Source organism: Podarcis muralis, chromosome 11, assembly GCF_964188315.1.
Source record: "Podarcis muralis chromosome 11, rPodMur119.hap1.1, whole genome shotgun sequence".
Taxonomy (NCBI): domain Eukaryota; kingdom Metazoa; phylum Chordata; class Lepidosauria; order Squamata; family Lacertidae; genus Podarcis; species Podarcis muralis.
In genome coordinates, this window is record NC_135665.1 from 46471061 (window position 1) to 46487273 (window position 16213).

General features: G+C 44.2%; 1 protein-coding gene across 2 annotated transcripts in view; it reads left to right on the top strand.

The window, feature by feature from the left end:
- The window catches only part of HCN1 (hyperpolarization activated cyclic nucleotide gated potassium channel 1), a 195420-nt gene that overhangs the window by 161199 nt on the left and 18008 nt on the right, over window positions 1-16213 (top strand). For both annotated transcript variants that reach the window (XR_003708868.2, XM_028748659.2), the window contains exon 6: window positions 4117-4357. Coding sequence is in view for 1 of the 2 variants with exons in the window: in XM_028748659.2 (XP_028604492.2) it covers window positions 4117-4357 (241 nt within the window). In the remaining variant the exon portion in view is untranslated. The remainder of the gene's footprint in view (window positions 1-4116; window positions 4358-16213) is intronic.

A 16213-nucleotide genomic window follows, 5' to 3' on the forward strand; every position in this document is an offset into this window, starting at 1 on the left:
CCAGTTGCTCATATATTTTATTCATTGATGGACAAGACGATTTCTAGGTTGTCCTTCATTACACGATCCCAGGGCAGATTGTGCGGCAATAAAAGAGCAACAGCAACAAAGATAACACTATGAAACCGGATTCAGCACAGCTTTATAAAAGCAAACAAACAAGCAGCATCATTAAAAATACCCAGGAAGCACAACCTGGGCTTCTCATCTGCAGCAGCAACATAATTCCTAATAACTTTAAAAAAAATAAAAGAAAAGAAAAGCCTGGGCAAATGAGGGATTTGCCACCTAGTGTTGAAATGACCAGAGTCTTGGCACTAGTTGTGCCTCAAGGGCAGGGCTACCCAACCTTTCTCAGACCAAGGGCTGAACTTTTTTCTTGACAGTGTTCCAGGGGCTGCATCCCAGTAGCAGGCAAGGCCAAAAGCAAAAGTGGGTGGAGCAATGAATGTGAAATTGATTGATTGATTGAATTTATATACCGCCCTATAACTTCACAGAACAAAATCAAAACATAAAACCGCAAAATACATACTCAAAATAAAAACAACTCAGTGACCCCCCTCCCTCCCCAACCCCCCCCCCCCACATTTTTAAAGGACATAGGATGTCAATCAAATCAAACAGAGGCCTGGTTAAAAAGGAACGTTTTTGCCTGGCACCAAAAGGTGTATAATGAAGGCGCCAGGCGAACTTCCCTGGGGAGAGCATTCCACAGACGGGGAGCCACTACAGAGAAGGCCTGTTCTCGGGTTGCCACCCCCTGGACCTCTCTAGGACGAGGCCCACGAAGGAGGGCTTTACACAGTTCAACTTTACATAGCTGGTTAGTTTCTACCTGGACTCTTCCCCCCCCCCCCCATCCTCCTTCAAGGCAAGAAAGAGGCACTATCAGCATCACAAGAGTTGGAAGTGTTCACAGACACATCCCAACCAGACAAAAATGGGGTGTGTGAATCAGGGCTAGTGACGGATGTGGCTTGGGAGAAGGGAGAGGCAAGAGAGAAAGTAGGGCATCAGGAGAACACTGAGGACCAGAGAGAGAAGCTTGGAACCTTTGCCCCCTGGGCCTGATGTTCCCCACATCTACTATAAGGGAAGGGTTTCCAAAGTCAGGGTGACACTATGCACATGAGGAAGGGTGACCCAAAAGCTTTTAGAGGAGTCAGCGTGTGTCATCTGACTTATTTTGGCCTGCTTTCTTGCTGGCCTCCTTGCCATTCCTTCCTTTGGCCAGAACTGGACAGTCCTGCCAGATTTTCAGATTATCAGAATTTCAGATTTTCAGAATTTCCAGATTTCCAGGTCAAGACCCCCTGTGTGTTGATATTGCTCTAGTGCACACATTTTAACAATTTGATTAGTGGAGGAAATAATACCAGAATGGACTTCCACTGTGCACAAAAGAGCTCAGGGTGGCAGCTTCGATCATTTTGTTAAACTCTATTTGAATGCAGTGTTTATCTGTCTAGCTCCAAAGTATTAAGTGCACTGTGCCTTGACACTTACAACAGTGTCCCTTGGGCAGTAAGTTCGCAAGGTTTGCCATCATTCCAGCTTGGCTGACACCAGGAGACCTGATGTCCCCCTTCCACAGCCAGATGGTGGCACTTTGTCATTCTGGCCGATATGCAGCATCTGAGTCACTGGCTTGAAGAGATTAGACCTCGTGTCCGGCTCTCGAAGACTGCTCAGGCACTATAAAAATCAACTTTGGTAGAATCGCAGAAGTGGTGATTAACATGCAGGCGTGTTTCAGAATAATTCAAACCACTTCTTGGCGAAGGCAGAGGAGTCTTATTTCTTACAGAAATGATATTCGGCTCATAATTAATTTATAAGTTAGGTGAGATAAACGTAATTGAAATGCTCTTCACCACAAAAGACATGTCAGGCTGTAATAGGTCCGTAAATTAGCCAGTCTTGGCTTTGAGTCATTTGAATGTTCTTTTTAAGATTCCCTGGCCACATGAGTTACTTAAGGAGATGGAGCCAGGCCACATTGCCTCTTAGGCAAACTTCCAGGGCCACAAACCAGTGGTGGTGGTGGGGAAACAAAGGCCATGGATCTAAATTGGTTAGACTGCAGGCTTCCTCAAACTCAGCCCTCCAGATGTTTTTGGCCTACAACTCCCATGATCCCTAGCTAGCAAGACCAGTGGTCAGGGATGATGGGAATTGTAGTCTCAAAACATCTGGAGGGCCGAGTTTGAGAGAACCTTGGTTAGAATGTGGTGCTGAAAATGCCAATGTTGCAGGTATGACCCCTGTATGGGACAGTTGCATAGTCCCGCATTGCAGGGGGTTGGATTAGATGCTCGCCAGGGTCCCTTCCGACTCTACAATTATATGATTGTATGACTCTTACCTTTGTACGGTAGGCTACATTCCATTCATACAGAAGCCAGAGGCTTCTACCGTCCACATATACACACCTCTCCACCCACCACCAAAGAAAACAAGATACATTCATAATGCTGAAGGACACAGGCAAAATCTCCAGAAGGACAGGAGGAGGGCTGGTAAGGGCTGTGGTCTTGGGAGAGTTCTGAGGACAGAAGAACATAAGAAGAAACTGTTGGATCAGGTCAAAGGCCCCTCTAGCCCAGCGTCCTGTTCTCACAGTGGCCAACCAGATGATATGGGAAAACTGCAAGTAGGATTTGAGCACAAGAACACTCTCCCCTCTTGTGGTTTCCAGCAGATGGCATTCAGAAGCATTGTTGCCTCTCACTGTGGAGGCAGGACATAGTCATCATGGCCAGTAGCCATCAATTCAATCTGATTTGTTAGCAGCATACAACAGTTTGCATGGGGATTTTTAATAATTCATGGATTCCATATTTTTGGGTGTACTTCTCGATCACTTTCCTACCTGCAAAAAAGAAGAAGTCTCTTTCCTTTTTTATTAGTATTTAATGTGAATTTGTTGTCCCGGGGCAGCAGACTGCATTAATCCACTTCAATTCAGCAAACTTTGATTTCTGGGTATGTGCTTGAATCACTCCCACAAAAAAACTGGCAGTCTGGAAGTGCCCCAAAATGGAACGAAGGAATGAAGATTCCCAACCTGAAACTATTAGAAATCCACACATTCAGCAGTTCCTCTGGTTTCTGTGCTGTCACCAGAAATTCCGTGTACCCTTTATAGCATGTCCTTTTCTTTCAAAAATGAAATCTGGGAGTCTCAGGAAACTGGCATCCAGTGCCACATCCTGTGGTTTGCAGAATCATGACAAACACATTATCCTTGACCTTCCTTATCCAAGCGGCAGGGTTGTGAAAGAAGCATTATTTGGAACAATTTGTTTTGTCTTCATTTTCCACATTAGATGTCCTCAGGATGAGTGGCATGCCTCGTCCCTTGTTGGCAACTCCATGTCCTCAACTGCATGCATTTTGGGCTTAGAACGACTTAACTCCTGTTCTGCTTTTCCCTTTCATACCACTGTGCCTTTTTAGCTCTGTTCTGTAGGCAAAAGGACTAAATTGACTGAAGTCCCACTGCTCCCACTTAACCAGCTTGTGGGATGCAGCCATCATCATAATTTAATCACTCCCCAGACTGCTTCTATCTTCTATCCACACAGTGGTAATTGCTAAGGTAATATTTGCTGCTTGTTTGATGCAGTTTTTTTTAAAAAAAAGAGAGAGAGAGTTTGCAGAGGTGACAAAATCCTGTTGGTCCTCCTGCCTTTTTTCTGGACAACTTGCCTGTTTGGATCGGCAATTATTTTTTTGAAAAGATTTTCATTGGTAAAATTGCTGCATTGAAATAAGTGCGCCTGCACATACACAGCCCAGGAAGTACTTCTGGGCAAATCTGAATCAACAAGGCATGCACAAAAGCACATATTTGCTCCTAACACAGCTGCCACTCGTTTCTGTTAGGTGTACACAGAAGACACTCCTAATGAATCATTGTGTTTTTAACTTCAACTTCTTCTTTGCCAGTCGAGTAGCTGTGTGTATATAGTTTTGTGGTGCTAGATGTCTGAACTAAATTGCCTCTTGATCTTGCCACATGATTCTGTGTCTTTCTCACTTTTCCATTTAATTTCCTTCCATCTGAACATGCCTTTGTGATGACCCCAATTATTTCTCTCCCATTTTTAGGAGATTGTCAACTTTAACTGCCGGAAGCTTGTCGCCACAATGCCTCTCTTTGCAAATGCTGACCCAAATTTTGTAACGGCTATGCTGAGCAAGCTGCGGTTTGAGGTGTTCCAGCCTGGAGATTACATTATCCGAGAAGGGGCTGTGGGAAAAAAGATGTATTTCATTCAACATGGGGTTGCCGGTGTTATCACTAAATCCAGTAAAGAGATGAAGTTGACAGATGGCTCTTACTTTGGAGGTGAGTACAAAGGAAATGCATGCCTTGAGGTTTATATATAGAGGGAGTGAATGCAGATTAAACCCTTTGGATTCAGGAAGATTATGAAGACAACATAGCACATCTGTTGGGCATATTTTCTCTTCCTTCCTTGAGGATTGTGGCAACAGGATACAGTAACTCATCTGAAAGCTTTCTACAGCACTCATTGCTAAATTGCCATGAAGGATGGCCTGTGTCCTGATTTGCTAGTTCACTCACATTTGCACAGGGTTTTGATTGCTCATTGGTTAATGGTTCACAGAAAAATGTTTAAGCTAATGCTGTATAAAAACATTGTGTTTTGGGGGGACAGTGGTTGATGCGAAATGACTGGTTGTGGTCTTCAAAAGTCATTGCTTGATGCTGCCGTCATTGACAAATGCATGCATGAGCTCACTATGATGCTGTTTATTTGCACTCACAGAGCACATGGATGTCTATTTGGCAGAAAAAGAAACATGGTAGGACCTACACTGGGTTATTTCCAACTGTATTTTATGTGCCACTGGAAGATGCACAATGGTACTTCTTCTCATTCCCCAGGAAGCTCTCCATGTTCTCTGATCTGCTCTATAATGTTGGGGGGCTCTCTGGAGCAGATTTGGGAGCTGAAGGGGCTTCAGGGGGGAGAGAAGAAAGGGAAGCTCCATTGCACAAGTATAATACTGCCCATGCGATGTTCAGTACAACCAATTGGCTTCTTCATGATTGTTTGTATGCAGTGACCATACTTAATGTTGCATATGCTGGTGCATGGCAGCAACGGCAGTGGATCTGGAAGCTCCCCAGAGCATTAGGGAAAGATGTCATACAGGTATTGCTGTTCTTTAGATAGTACTTTTGGCAGTCTCCTACGTCAACATGGTAATAACTTCTTCAGGGGGCGGGAGAGAGAGCAATCTTGCAGCAACTTCTCTTTTGGTTTGATTATACTTAGGATTAATGACAAATAAATGTTTTCCGTGCCTTAGGAAAGACTAGGTGTGCAAAGATTCAATTAGCATAATATTATTTTGCATGGAAATAGCTTTAATCTTTGAATGCTTTCATTTTTATTAAACCTCAGAGATAGGCTTGCCATTTCCTGTCAAGTCTCCTATCCATTTGTGTTTATGAGTTTCAATAGCTTCTAACTAAGAGAATGGAGCAATAAAACTTATCTAGCACACGCACGCACCAAACTGCCCAATTTTGATAATGAATCTGATAAGTGTACAGTGGTACCTCGAGTTACAAATGCCTCAGGTTACAGATTCTTGAGGTTACAAACTCCGCTAACCCAGAAGTAGTACCTCGGGTTGAGAACTTTGCCCCAGGATGAGAACGGAAATATTGTGCCGGCGGCGCAGCAGCAGCAAGATGCCCCATTAGCGAAAGCACACCTCTGGTTAAGAACAGTTTCAGGTTAAGAATGGACCTCCGGAATGAATTAAGTTCATAACTAATTAAGTTCATAACACCGTATGTTTAATTTTTAACTCACACAATATTAGCCTTCCTTAGAGCATAATCTCCTACATGGTGCCCATTCTAGCTTTGACCCCATCATCTTCCCTGCTGAATTCTACAAGGGCAACACTGAGGCTGTGGGAGGAAGAAACTGATAGGCAGTCAAGGAGCTGTCAGGCGAATACAAATCATCCACAGAGCAGGAAAGAACTTGAGACATGGAATGCAATTAGCTTTTATTCACAGAAAGTAAACAACACAGCAGAGTCCCTGTGGCTCATCTCACCTAGCTTGAAGACATTGCTGGAACTGACCACTGACTCTGCCTTCCCCCTCTAGCCTCTCACTCCTGATCCCTCCCAAGCAGACGTAGACTGCGGCGAGGGGGTGGACTTCTTCTCTGTGCCTGTCCTGCTTGGCCCGTTGCCCAGCAATGTGTAGGACTCTCCTCGAGTGGGGGTGTCAGAGGGGGAGGAGAGCCAGCAGGACTGGGACTGCCCAGCTCCTGAGCAGCAGGGGCAACTTCTGACCCCTCCCTGTCTGAGTCTGCACTCACACTGAGACTCTCTGCCTCAAACCCTGCCCTGAAAGGGCCTCCTTCTTCTGACGCCCCCTCCCTCCCTGATCACTCAGCCCTCCTGCATCTAGCATCTCCCAGCTTGTCCCTTCTGCGAACTGGTCCCCTGTGCCCCACCATCACTGTCCTGGGTCTAGGTCATCTTCTTCTGTTCATCCCTGAGGGGCTCTTGGGCCGGCAATGCCCACTACCATTCCTCATGCAGCCAGTCCCTGACAGCCACCCTCTGAGCTGGTTGTAAGGGAAAAGGCTGGTTGTAAGGGAAAACAGAAATGCCATTTACCTTCCCGCTGGAGTGGTACCTATTTATCTACTTGCACCCGGGGGTGCTTTCGAACTGCTAGGTTGGCAGGCGCTGGGACCGAACGACGGGAGCGCACCCTGCTGCGGGGATTCGAACCGCCGACCATGCGATCGGCAAGCCCTAGGTGCTGAGGTTTTACCCACAGCGCCACCCGCGTCCCTCTTAGTCACCATAGTAACTGTTTAAGAATGGATCAATCTGTTGTATGCATTTGGACTCTGCATTGTTTTTTTAGCCCATTTACAAATTTCACTGTGCCTCCTTCTCTCTCTCTTTCCTACAGCGCCATCTATGAAGATGGCACTTTGCAAAGAATAGCTTTGACAGGTCGCTACCCTGAGGGGATTACAATCTAAAAATAGACACAAAGGAAACCTGAGGGAAAGGAGAGGGCCATAGAGGCCGGAATAAACAAAGGGAGGATATGTCATTATTTCAGTTACATATACTTCAGTTAGTTATACCTAAAGTAGTGAAATATATATGTGCATTTGGGCTGGGTGTGTGTGTGTGTGTGTGTGTGTGTGTGTGTGTGTGTGTGTGTGTGTGTCTTCCTTTGACAGCTTTGTATCTGATGAAAGTGCATTCTAGTGCATGGACTGCAATATATGCTGCAATATATTTGTTTGCTTTGTCTTTTTTAAATGGGTTGTGTTTTGTTTTCGCGATAAAGAGCCATTTCCCATTTACTTCCTGCTAGTTGAAATGCCCAACGCACGTATACGACTCTATCCCTCTGCATTTAATAACTGAAAGACACGTAACTATAGCAATGTTGATTTGGAATTCAGTAGAACAGCAATCTTGCCAGCAGGTCAGCAACAGGCCTTGGTTTCCCCCACCCACAAGTATAGAGTGCTTTCGGATAAATACTGCAATTGTTTCATTTTGTTCCCCGCTGTGTGTCATTTGCTGCTGAATCCCCTCATTGCTTCTTCAGCCCACACTAGATGTGACATGCAGTCACATGTATCCTTCACCTGACAATTTTTTTATTTTTTTTATTTTAAAAAAACCAAAGCAGCCTTGAGGAGGGTGGTTGCTAATCCTTTCCCCATAGCTATTTTTCTGTTAAAAATCCCTCTCCCTCTCTAGCTTATCCCCATATAGGGGGAAGCAGATGAAGAAAGAGACTCTTATAACAGAAAACCCAACAAAGCAGGTTTTATATGTTATACAGTCTACATACATGACTACAGTCTGCATGCAGTGTAGGTCAATCTTTCCCATATCCTGGACCCAAACAGTTTGAGGCTTTGAGCATAGGAAGGGACATAGGAAGCTGCCTCATACCAAGCCAGAACATTTGCTTGCTTGTTTTATTTATTTTTTATAACTTCTTCATAACTTCACCTTGCCAACAAAGGTCCATATAGTAAAAGCTATGGTTTTCCCAGTAGTGATGTATGGCAGTGAGAGCTGGACCATAAAGAAGGCTGATCGCCGAAGAATTGATGCTTTTGAATTATGGTGCTGAAGGAGACTCTTGAGAGTCCCATGGACTGCAAGAAGATTAAATCTCTCAATTCTTAAGGAAATCAGCCCTGAGTGCTCACTGGAAGGAGAGATCCTGAAGCTGAGGCTCCAATACTTTGGCCACCTCATGAGAAGAGAAGACTCCCTGGAAAAGACCCTGATGTTGGGAAAGATGGAGGGCACAAGGAGAAGGGAACGACAGAGGGCAAGATGGTTGGATAGTATTCTCGAAGCTACCAGCATGAGATTGACCAAACTGCAGGAGACAGTGGAAGACAGGAGTGCCTGGCATGCTCTGGTCCATGAGGTCATGAAGAGTCAGACACGACTAAATGACTAAACAACAACAAACTTCTTCATTGATACTTATTCATAGCTATACAAAAATACGAACCCATTACAAAGTATCTTTTTTATATATAATAGACTAAGATAACCAGCTGCTTAGTTGGAAAAAGAACAAAGTCAGAAAGAAGAAAAGGCAAGAAAAAGAGAAACCCACTCACTCACACACACAAACCCCAAAAAAAGAAAGAGAGAAGGGGAGAGAAAGGGAAAGAAAGGGGGGAAAAAACTAAAGAAAAACGAAAATGAGCAAAATAGCTTAATATTCACCACACAGACCGGCAGCAGCTCTCCAGAGTTTCTGGCAGGGGACATTTCCAGCTGTAGTTGGAGATTCTGGGGATTGAACCCGGGACCTTCCACATACAGAGCAGGTTTTCTACCACTGCGCTACAGCCCTTCTCCATTACCAGCATGATAACTAGCACCTTGGACTGGACTTGTAAGCAGGTGGAAAGCCAGTGCAATTGTGAAAGTACTGGTGCCATGAAGTCAGAATATGGGGCTGTTGCATTCAGTATCAAGTAAAGCCTCCAGGCACTTTCAAGAGCAGTGCCATGTAAAGTGTGTTGGATAAGCTAATCTCAAAATGACAAGATCATCCTTATCTACTCAAGGGCCAAGCTGGGCCAAAGAGCCTTACCAGAGAACACATCTGTTCCTTCAGGAGAAGTACAGTATTTTGAGCATCCCCACCAAGTTGGGCCTTCCTTTTTACCACCAGTATTTCCATCTTACATAAAACGCTTGTTGGATCTTAAAATCTGAATACATCTGCATGCTATCTGCATGCACCTTTCCAATCTAGCAAAGATGTCTGGTTTCTGTGTACATGATTCCATTGCAGGATCAAGGCCTAGTATATTGTAAAAGTCCACAGTGTTTGCTTATCCATACAAAAATACATAGCTAAATGATAAAGGAAGAATGAGCTATGTCTTTTAATCTATGAATGTAGCCTGCCCCCCAGCCACAATGACTCAAGTCCCAATAGACATCTTCTCTTCTCTAATCTTCGACCATGCTATAAAAGGAACAAACCTCTTGTGCTGCACACTTTCATCATTATTCTTAAGGGATCATGCAGTTGGTCAAGCCTTTCCTATATGTGACTTGCTAGTTGACGGTAACCCTTCTCCTATCCAGACTTGCTAATTGATGATCGTCCGATCTTTTCAAAGTTCAATGTATGTCTGTACAAAGACTACCTAATTGCAGCTGGTTACACTAGACAGGGTAGTGTGTATTGAGTTTCCCGACAACAACAGCTAATTTCTGGTTAGCTTAAAATGGGTGCTAATCTATCACAATGTTTACTAAGTTTCATCCTGTTGCAGGAAGCAATCTGTTGGCAAAACAACCAGGTGAAATTTCAGACTTGGCTGGCAGTTAGGCATGGCATTACAGTGGTGCCTCGCAAGACGAAATTAATTCGTTCCGCAAGTTTTTTCTTCTTGCGATTTTTTCGTCTTGCGAAGCATGGTTTCCCATAGGAATGCATTGAAAATCAATCAATGCGTTCCTATGAAAACCGACTTCAGACCAGGTCCGGGGACAGTCTGTCCCCCGACCTCTTCTGAAGGCTGGGGGGGGGGACAAGGGCTTTTCTTCCCACCCCCAGCATTTTAAAAAACCCCGGGACAGCGGAGACTTCTCCGCTGTCCCGGGGCGATCTTAAAATGCTGGCAGGCGGGAGAGAAGCCTCCGCTGCCGCCCGCCAGCATTTTAAAAAACCCCGGGACAGCGGAGGGCTTCTCTGCTGTCCCGGGGCGATTTAAAAGCCCCCGGGAATGCAGGCAGGGGGGAGCAAAGACTTTTGCCCCCCGCCGGCCTTCAGAAGAGGTCCTGGACCTCTTCTGAAGGCCGGCGGGGGGCGAAAGTCTTTGCTCCCCCCCGCCTGCCTTCAAAAACCGTCCGGGATAGCGGAGAAACGAAGGCTGGCGGCGGGAGGAGGTCTCTCCGCCCCACCACCAGCCTTCGGAGGAGGTCCGAGGACAGTGGGGAAGACGCGCTGTGCTTCCCCGCTGTCCCGGAGATTTCCCTATGGGCTGTCGTCTTGCGAAGGAAGCCCATAGGGAAATTCGTTTTGCGAAGCGCCTCCAAAACGGAAAACCCTTTCGTCTAGCGGGTTTTCCGTCTTGCGAGGCGTTCGTCTTGCGGGGCACCACTGTAATGTCTTTCTTGAATCCCATGATTCAGAACTGCGTCAAATCCTTCACTTTGGATTTTTAAAAAAAAATAATAAAGAAACAAGCCTGGTCAGTGCAGGAAAATAGAAAACCGAATCAGACCACATTAAGCCCTCGATGTCACTGAGGTCACTGGGGAACTTGCTTCCCCTTTGAAATGCCTGTCTCCCTCCAAACAGATGTGAACAGTGCTGTGAAAATGATATTTTTCATTGTACCTGGAACTTTTCACAGTCTTCACTGCATGCAGTACACTAGAGCAGGGGTGGCAAACCTCTGCTCAGAGGTCGAATGTGGTCTTCCATTCCTCTCACCAGCCCTTGGTACATTCCCACATGGCACTCCAGGCCTGACCTGTACCTTCAAGGATTCCCCCCCACCATGAACTGTGATAATACCTTTCTCGGTTTGAGAGATGAAGGTATGTGGAAACCTCTGGTCTTTGCATGGCTAGAATGCAGCCTGCTGTACAAAGCTAAGAGTCACACTCATTGCTCTGCCTGCCTTGGCCTCTGGCCTCACTCTCCACTTGCACGCAGCCTCCAGAAAGTTGCCTGCGAGGAAATGCAACAATCTCAGGCTGAAAAAGTTCTCTACCCCAGTGTTAGAGGCAGAGAGCAGGAGACAGAATCACCATTAATCCATTCCACGAGTCTCTTCATCTTGCGGTTTTTTCGTCTTGCGAAGCACGGCTATTTGCGGTTTAGCAGCTATTAACGGCTTAGTGGCTTTAAGAAAAAGGAAACAAACTTGCAAGAACTCGCAAGACGTTTCGTCTTGCGAAGCAAGCCCATAGGGAAATTCGTCTTGCGGAATGACTCAAAAAACGGAAAACCCTTTCGTCTAGCGAGTTTTTCGTCTTGCGAGGCATTCGTCTTGCGGGGCACCACTGTAGCAAGAAAGACACATGGGTTGGAGAGGGAGTTTGGAGGTGTGTGTGTTGATAGCAGTGGTGGCTGACTTTGGGGTCTAAAATTTCAGCAGCGCCCTGTGCAGTGCCAAAATTCAGTGCACCCTCACCTCTTGTGCTCCATTCTAAATAACAGTCGCAGCATCTCCAAGGCTCTGTGCCCTCCCCTAAATCCATCTCTGATAGCAGAGGGGCAGGAGTTCTCAATTTCTATTAAAATCTGAGCCAGAGCAGAACTTTTAGAGCCTCAATTCTCACCTCATATTTAAGCCAAGTATTCCAAGCCAAAAACATTCTTATCTACACAACAAGAAAAACGAAACTGTGCAACACCTGTAATCTCAGAAGTCTTCCTGAACACAGACCACTATTCATTATGTGATTACTTTATTTGCGACCCAACTATTGTTAATTATCTTTAGGATGTTATCCTCTGTGATATTTTAAAGGATCCTTACACAAAAGTTTGAGGAACGTTTTGTTTTGTTTTTGTTTTGTTTTGTTTTTACAGTGCAGTTGAGGTAGACACATTAAGTAGATAAGAATTACGTTTGGATAAACAATAGAGTTAAGAAGTAAAAGAGCAGAAATGCAACGTTTGAAGGATCCTTTGCACCAGCAATACCTTCCATCTTAATAGACATCATAATGACTTTCCATTAAATATTTCCCATACATCTTGATGCATGGATGGCTCACTGAGAAGGCTGTGTGATTAATTTTAAACAGTGATGCATGTAAATGGCTTCCCTTTCTTTCCAGCTAATTTAAATGGTGTGCTGTTTTAGAGTTCATTCAGTATGAGCTTTCAGTTTCTGCTGCATCCCCCTCACCCCAGTGCACACACACTGCTCTGGATAACGCAAGTATTTCAGAAGAACTTGTTCCTGGTCAGTTCCTAACCTTCTACTTTCTATGGGTGGGCAAATGGATACTTTGGGTCATTAAACCTACATCTGTAATTAATAAAGTTTAGCTCCTGCTGCTTGTTCAATTTCTAATGACAGTTACATGTGAGGGGGCGTACTTAAATTAACACCAGAGCAGTGAGTTGGTTTGGTGGTGGTGGTGGTGTTTTTAAAAAAGAGCCAAAATGCTATAGTTTCAAGTACATTTTTGTACGTACACATCAGGGGCAAGAATGCTCACACAAGATATGTGCACCTATCACATCAGATTTCAACTTGACCAACAGTGCAATCCTATACAAGCAGCGGTCAGTCCTACGCAGGTCTGAAAAAGAAAAAAAGTAGTAAATCTATTTTGCAGGATTTAGGAATTTGGGGAGAAGAGGGGATGAATTGACATTGACAAAGCTAAACTAGTGTAAAATCCAACTGTTTGTGTAGATTGCTGGAATTGTATACTGTACTTTTGGAACATTTTCCATACATAAAGGCAATGGAGGCTGGTGCATCTGCATGAATGGGCACTGTCCCACCAGCCTCAACCTGCCATCACCTGCCTACCTTCCTCCTTAAAACCAGTCAATGGGATGGCACTGACTGCCAGCTTCCTTCTCCATCTCAGTGTTGCCCTTGTAGGATTTAGCACGGAGGAGGACGGGGACAAAACTTGAATAGCAAATGGATAATAGTTGAATTTTGGATTTTTAATGTATTTCTAAAATAAGACTGGACACTGCAAGCTCCAAACTGTTTAAGCCAACCTATAGGCAACATAATTCCCTCTCCTTTCAAAGAAATGGTTTATGAATTATTACAGTTTTGCTTCCATAACTGTATTGCCTGGGTGTGGGTTGCTGACTAGGCAAAAGAGCCAAGTTTAAGCATTTTGCTGTTGCTTGCAGTATATCAGGGCACCAGCACTCCTCTTTTTGTATTATCTTTAATGTTTTTATTGTGTTTGCATGATTTCTGACAGTAATGTAGCCATATCAGAACAGGATATTGCCTTTCAGTCTGTTTAGGTTGCTAAAGACTTTGACCTATCTGCAGTGGCGTAGCGTGGGTTGTCAGCACCCGGGGCAAGGCAAGTAATTTGCACCCCCTAACCCGTGGATTTGCGCCCCCTAACCCTAACCCCCAGATGTTGCGCCCGGTGCAGCCGGCCCCCCCCCTGCACCCCCCATGCTACGCCACTGCCTATCTGCTTATGAAGTTCCTCCCTGGTTTAGAGGAGCAGCTATCTCTGTTTTCTAGATCAGTACTGTAAAATTATGAACTAGGAAGCAGTGTTGCATTGCATCATGTACGAGAAAATCCCTTTTAATTAGACTCTGTGCACTCTGAAGTCACCACATCATAACGCATAAGATTAGTGAAAACAAATTCAGCATTGCCTTGTTCTTTGTAATGCAATCTGCCATTCTGTGCTTCCTTTGCACAGTTATGTATTTTTACACTTTGCCATACTGCAAAAATGGATATGACGAAAGCTGTGACCCACCATGTTAACTTTAAGCACATTATATTTTGGCTGTGTGTTTCATTTTGTTTGAAATGTTGACCATTTTAAACCACTGCTCGGTTATATGAAACACATTGGATGTCTTTGCTGCCCTTTCATGACTCCCCAAGTCTGCTGCCTGAGGTGGCCAGCTCACTCTGCCTAATGGTAGGGTTGGCCCTGGTGGCTCACCTCCATGAGGATAAAACAAGGACACCTTATGTGCTACCATGGGCAATACAAACAATATAAAGCTGTTGTGCTTAAGTCCTGCTTACAGGGTTCTCATGGGCATCTGCTTGGCCACTGTGATAACAGGAAGCTAGGCTAGATGGGCTTTTGGCCTGATTCGGCAGAACTGCTATATATAGAGAGAGATATAGAGATATAGAGATATAGATAGATATAGATATAGATGATATAGATATAGATACACACACTGTGAGAATAGGAAGCTGGGCTAGATGGGCTTTTGGCCTGATTCGGCAGAACTGTTATAGATATAGATATAGATATAGATATAGATTTTTTAAAAATGATATTTATTAGAAGTTTAAAAATTACAGAAAAAAGAAAAAAAGAAAGCAATAAAAAATTTAACAAGACATACATTACTATACGTAAAAAGAAAAACATAGAAAAACAATACGATAATACAACAAAAGAAAACAATAACACTAAAACACACATCCAATATTCCATATCTTTACCTTTCATTTACTTGTTTCATCGACCTCCTCACACCTCCCTTTTTTGTATTCTAGTTCAATTCATTGTTTCAGCAAATTCTTTCCATCTTTCTCAATTTTTGTTCTATAATTTATCTCAACGGTCTAACCTTAAATTTTTCTTTTGGCCCATTATCAATCAGCTTTTACTTAATTCTTAACTACATTTCTGCTAAAACCATATAACTTCACTCCAGCATCCTTCTAGGATTCATTAATTTTACAATATTTTTGTAAATATACTTTAATTTTTTTCCAATCTTCTTCCACCGACTCTTCTCCCTGGTCTCGGATTCTGCCAGTCATTTCCGCCAGTTCCATGTAGTCCATCAGCTTCGATATAGATATAGATATCGATATCTAGATATAGATATATATATATACACACACACACTGTATTTTCTGGTGTATAAGACTACTTTTTACCCAGGAAAATCTTCTCAAAAGTTGGGGGTCGTCTTATACGCCGGCTACAGCAGCAGCAGCTCCTGCAGCAACTCACCTCCAAAGGACAAAACGACAGCAAATTAAACCAGAGGGCACCAAGCTCTCTAGATGAAGCAGAAATACGCTTGAAAATTGGCCCCAGAAGCCCCTCCCCCAATCACCAGCAACAGAATGACCCTAACTGCTCCCGGTAGTAGACCACGTGGTCCAAAATGGCAACCTTGCATTGCCCCAGCAACTAGACACGTGGCCGCTGCCTCAGTCCAAGCAGCCCCCGCAGTAAAAGAAAAGGAAAGGCTCACAACAAAGGCAGGGAACCAACAGCAGCATTAAGCGCACCCCCGGCCACTGGGAAGTGGAGCAGATTTCCGAGCCGGACTGGCGACTGTTGTTGTTGTTTTTTATTTGGTGTGCATTGGAAGAGGGGTAGTCTTATACGGCGAGTATACCCCAAACTCTATATTTTAACTGGAAAAGTTGGGGGTCATCTTATACGCCCAGTCGTCTTATACGCCAGAAAATATGGTATATTATTGTGGGAAACAGAATTCTGGACTAGACAGAGCATTGGTCTGCTCCATCTGGGCTCTTGCTCTCCTTTTCTGATGTTGGTGGGTACAAATCTTAAGATTTATGAGCAAACAGAGCTGAGAACTGGTGACAGATGCTGGAGTCCAAAGCTGCGTTTCTCTGTAAGGGAGAAGGATGTGCGTATTAGAAAAGTGATTGACTGAATCCTCCAGCCATTTACTTAGTGTGAGCGGAAATCCGTTTGCTTGGAGTTCTCGAGGAGTCTTTAATCCATAATGAAATGGAGGGTCGTAAGAATTATCAATAAATGATTTCAACATCAGTAGAATTTAATAATTTCTTAGATGCCCTCCTCCCACCACAAAGAACTTATAGCTTAACCAATGAACCCCACAGCCAATGGGAAGCAAGACTGGGCTGTTTGATAGATAGACCTGGCTGAGTCCTCTTCTTCCTTTGCCTGCTGAAAA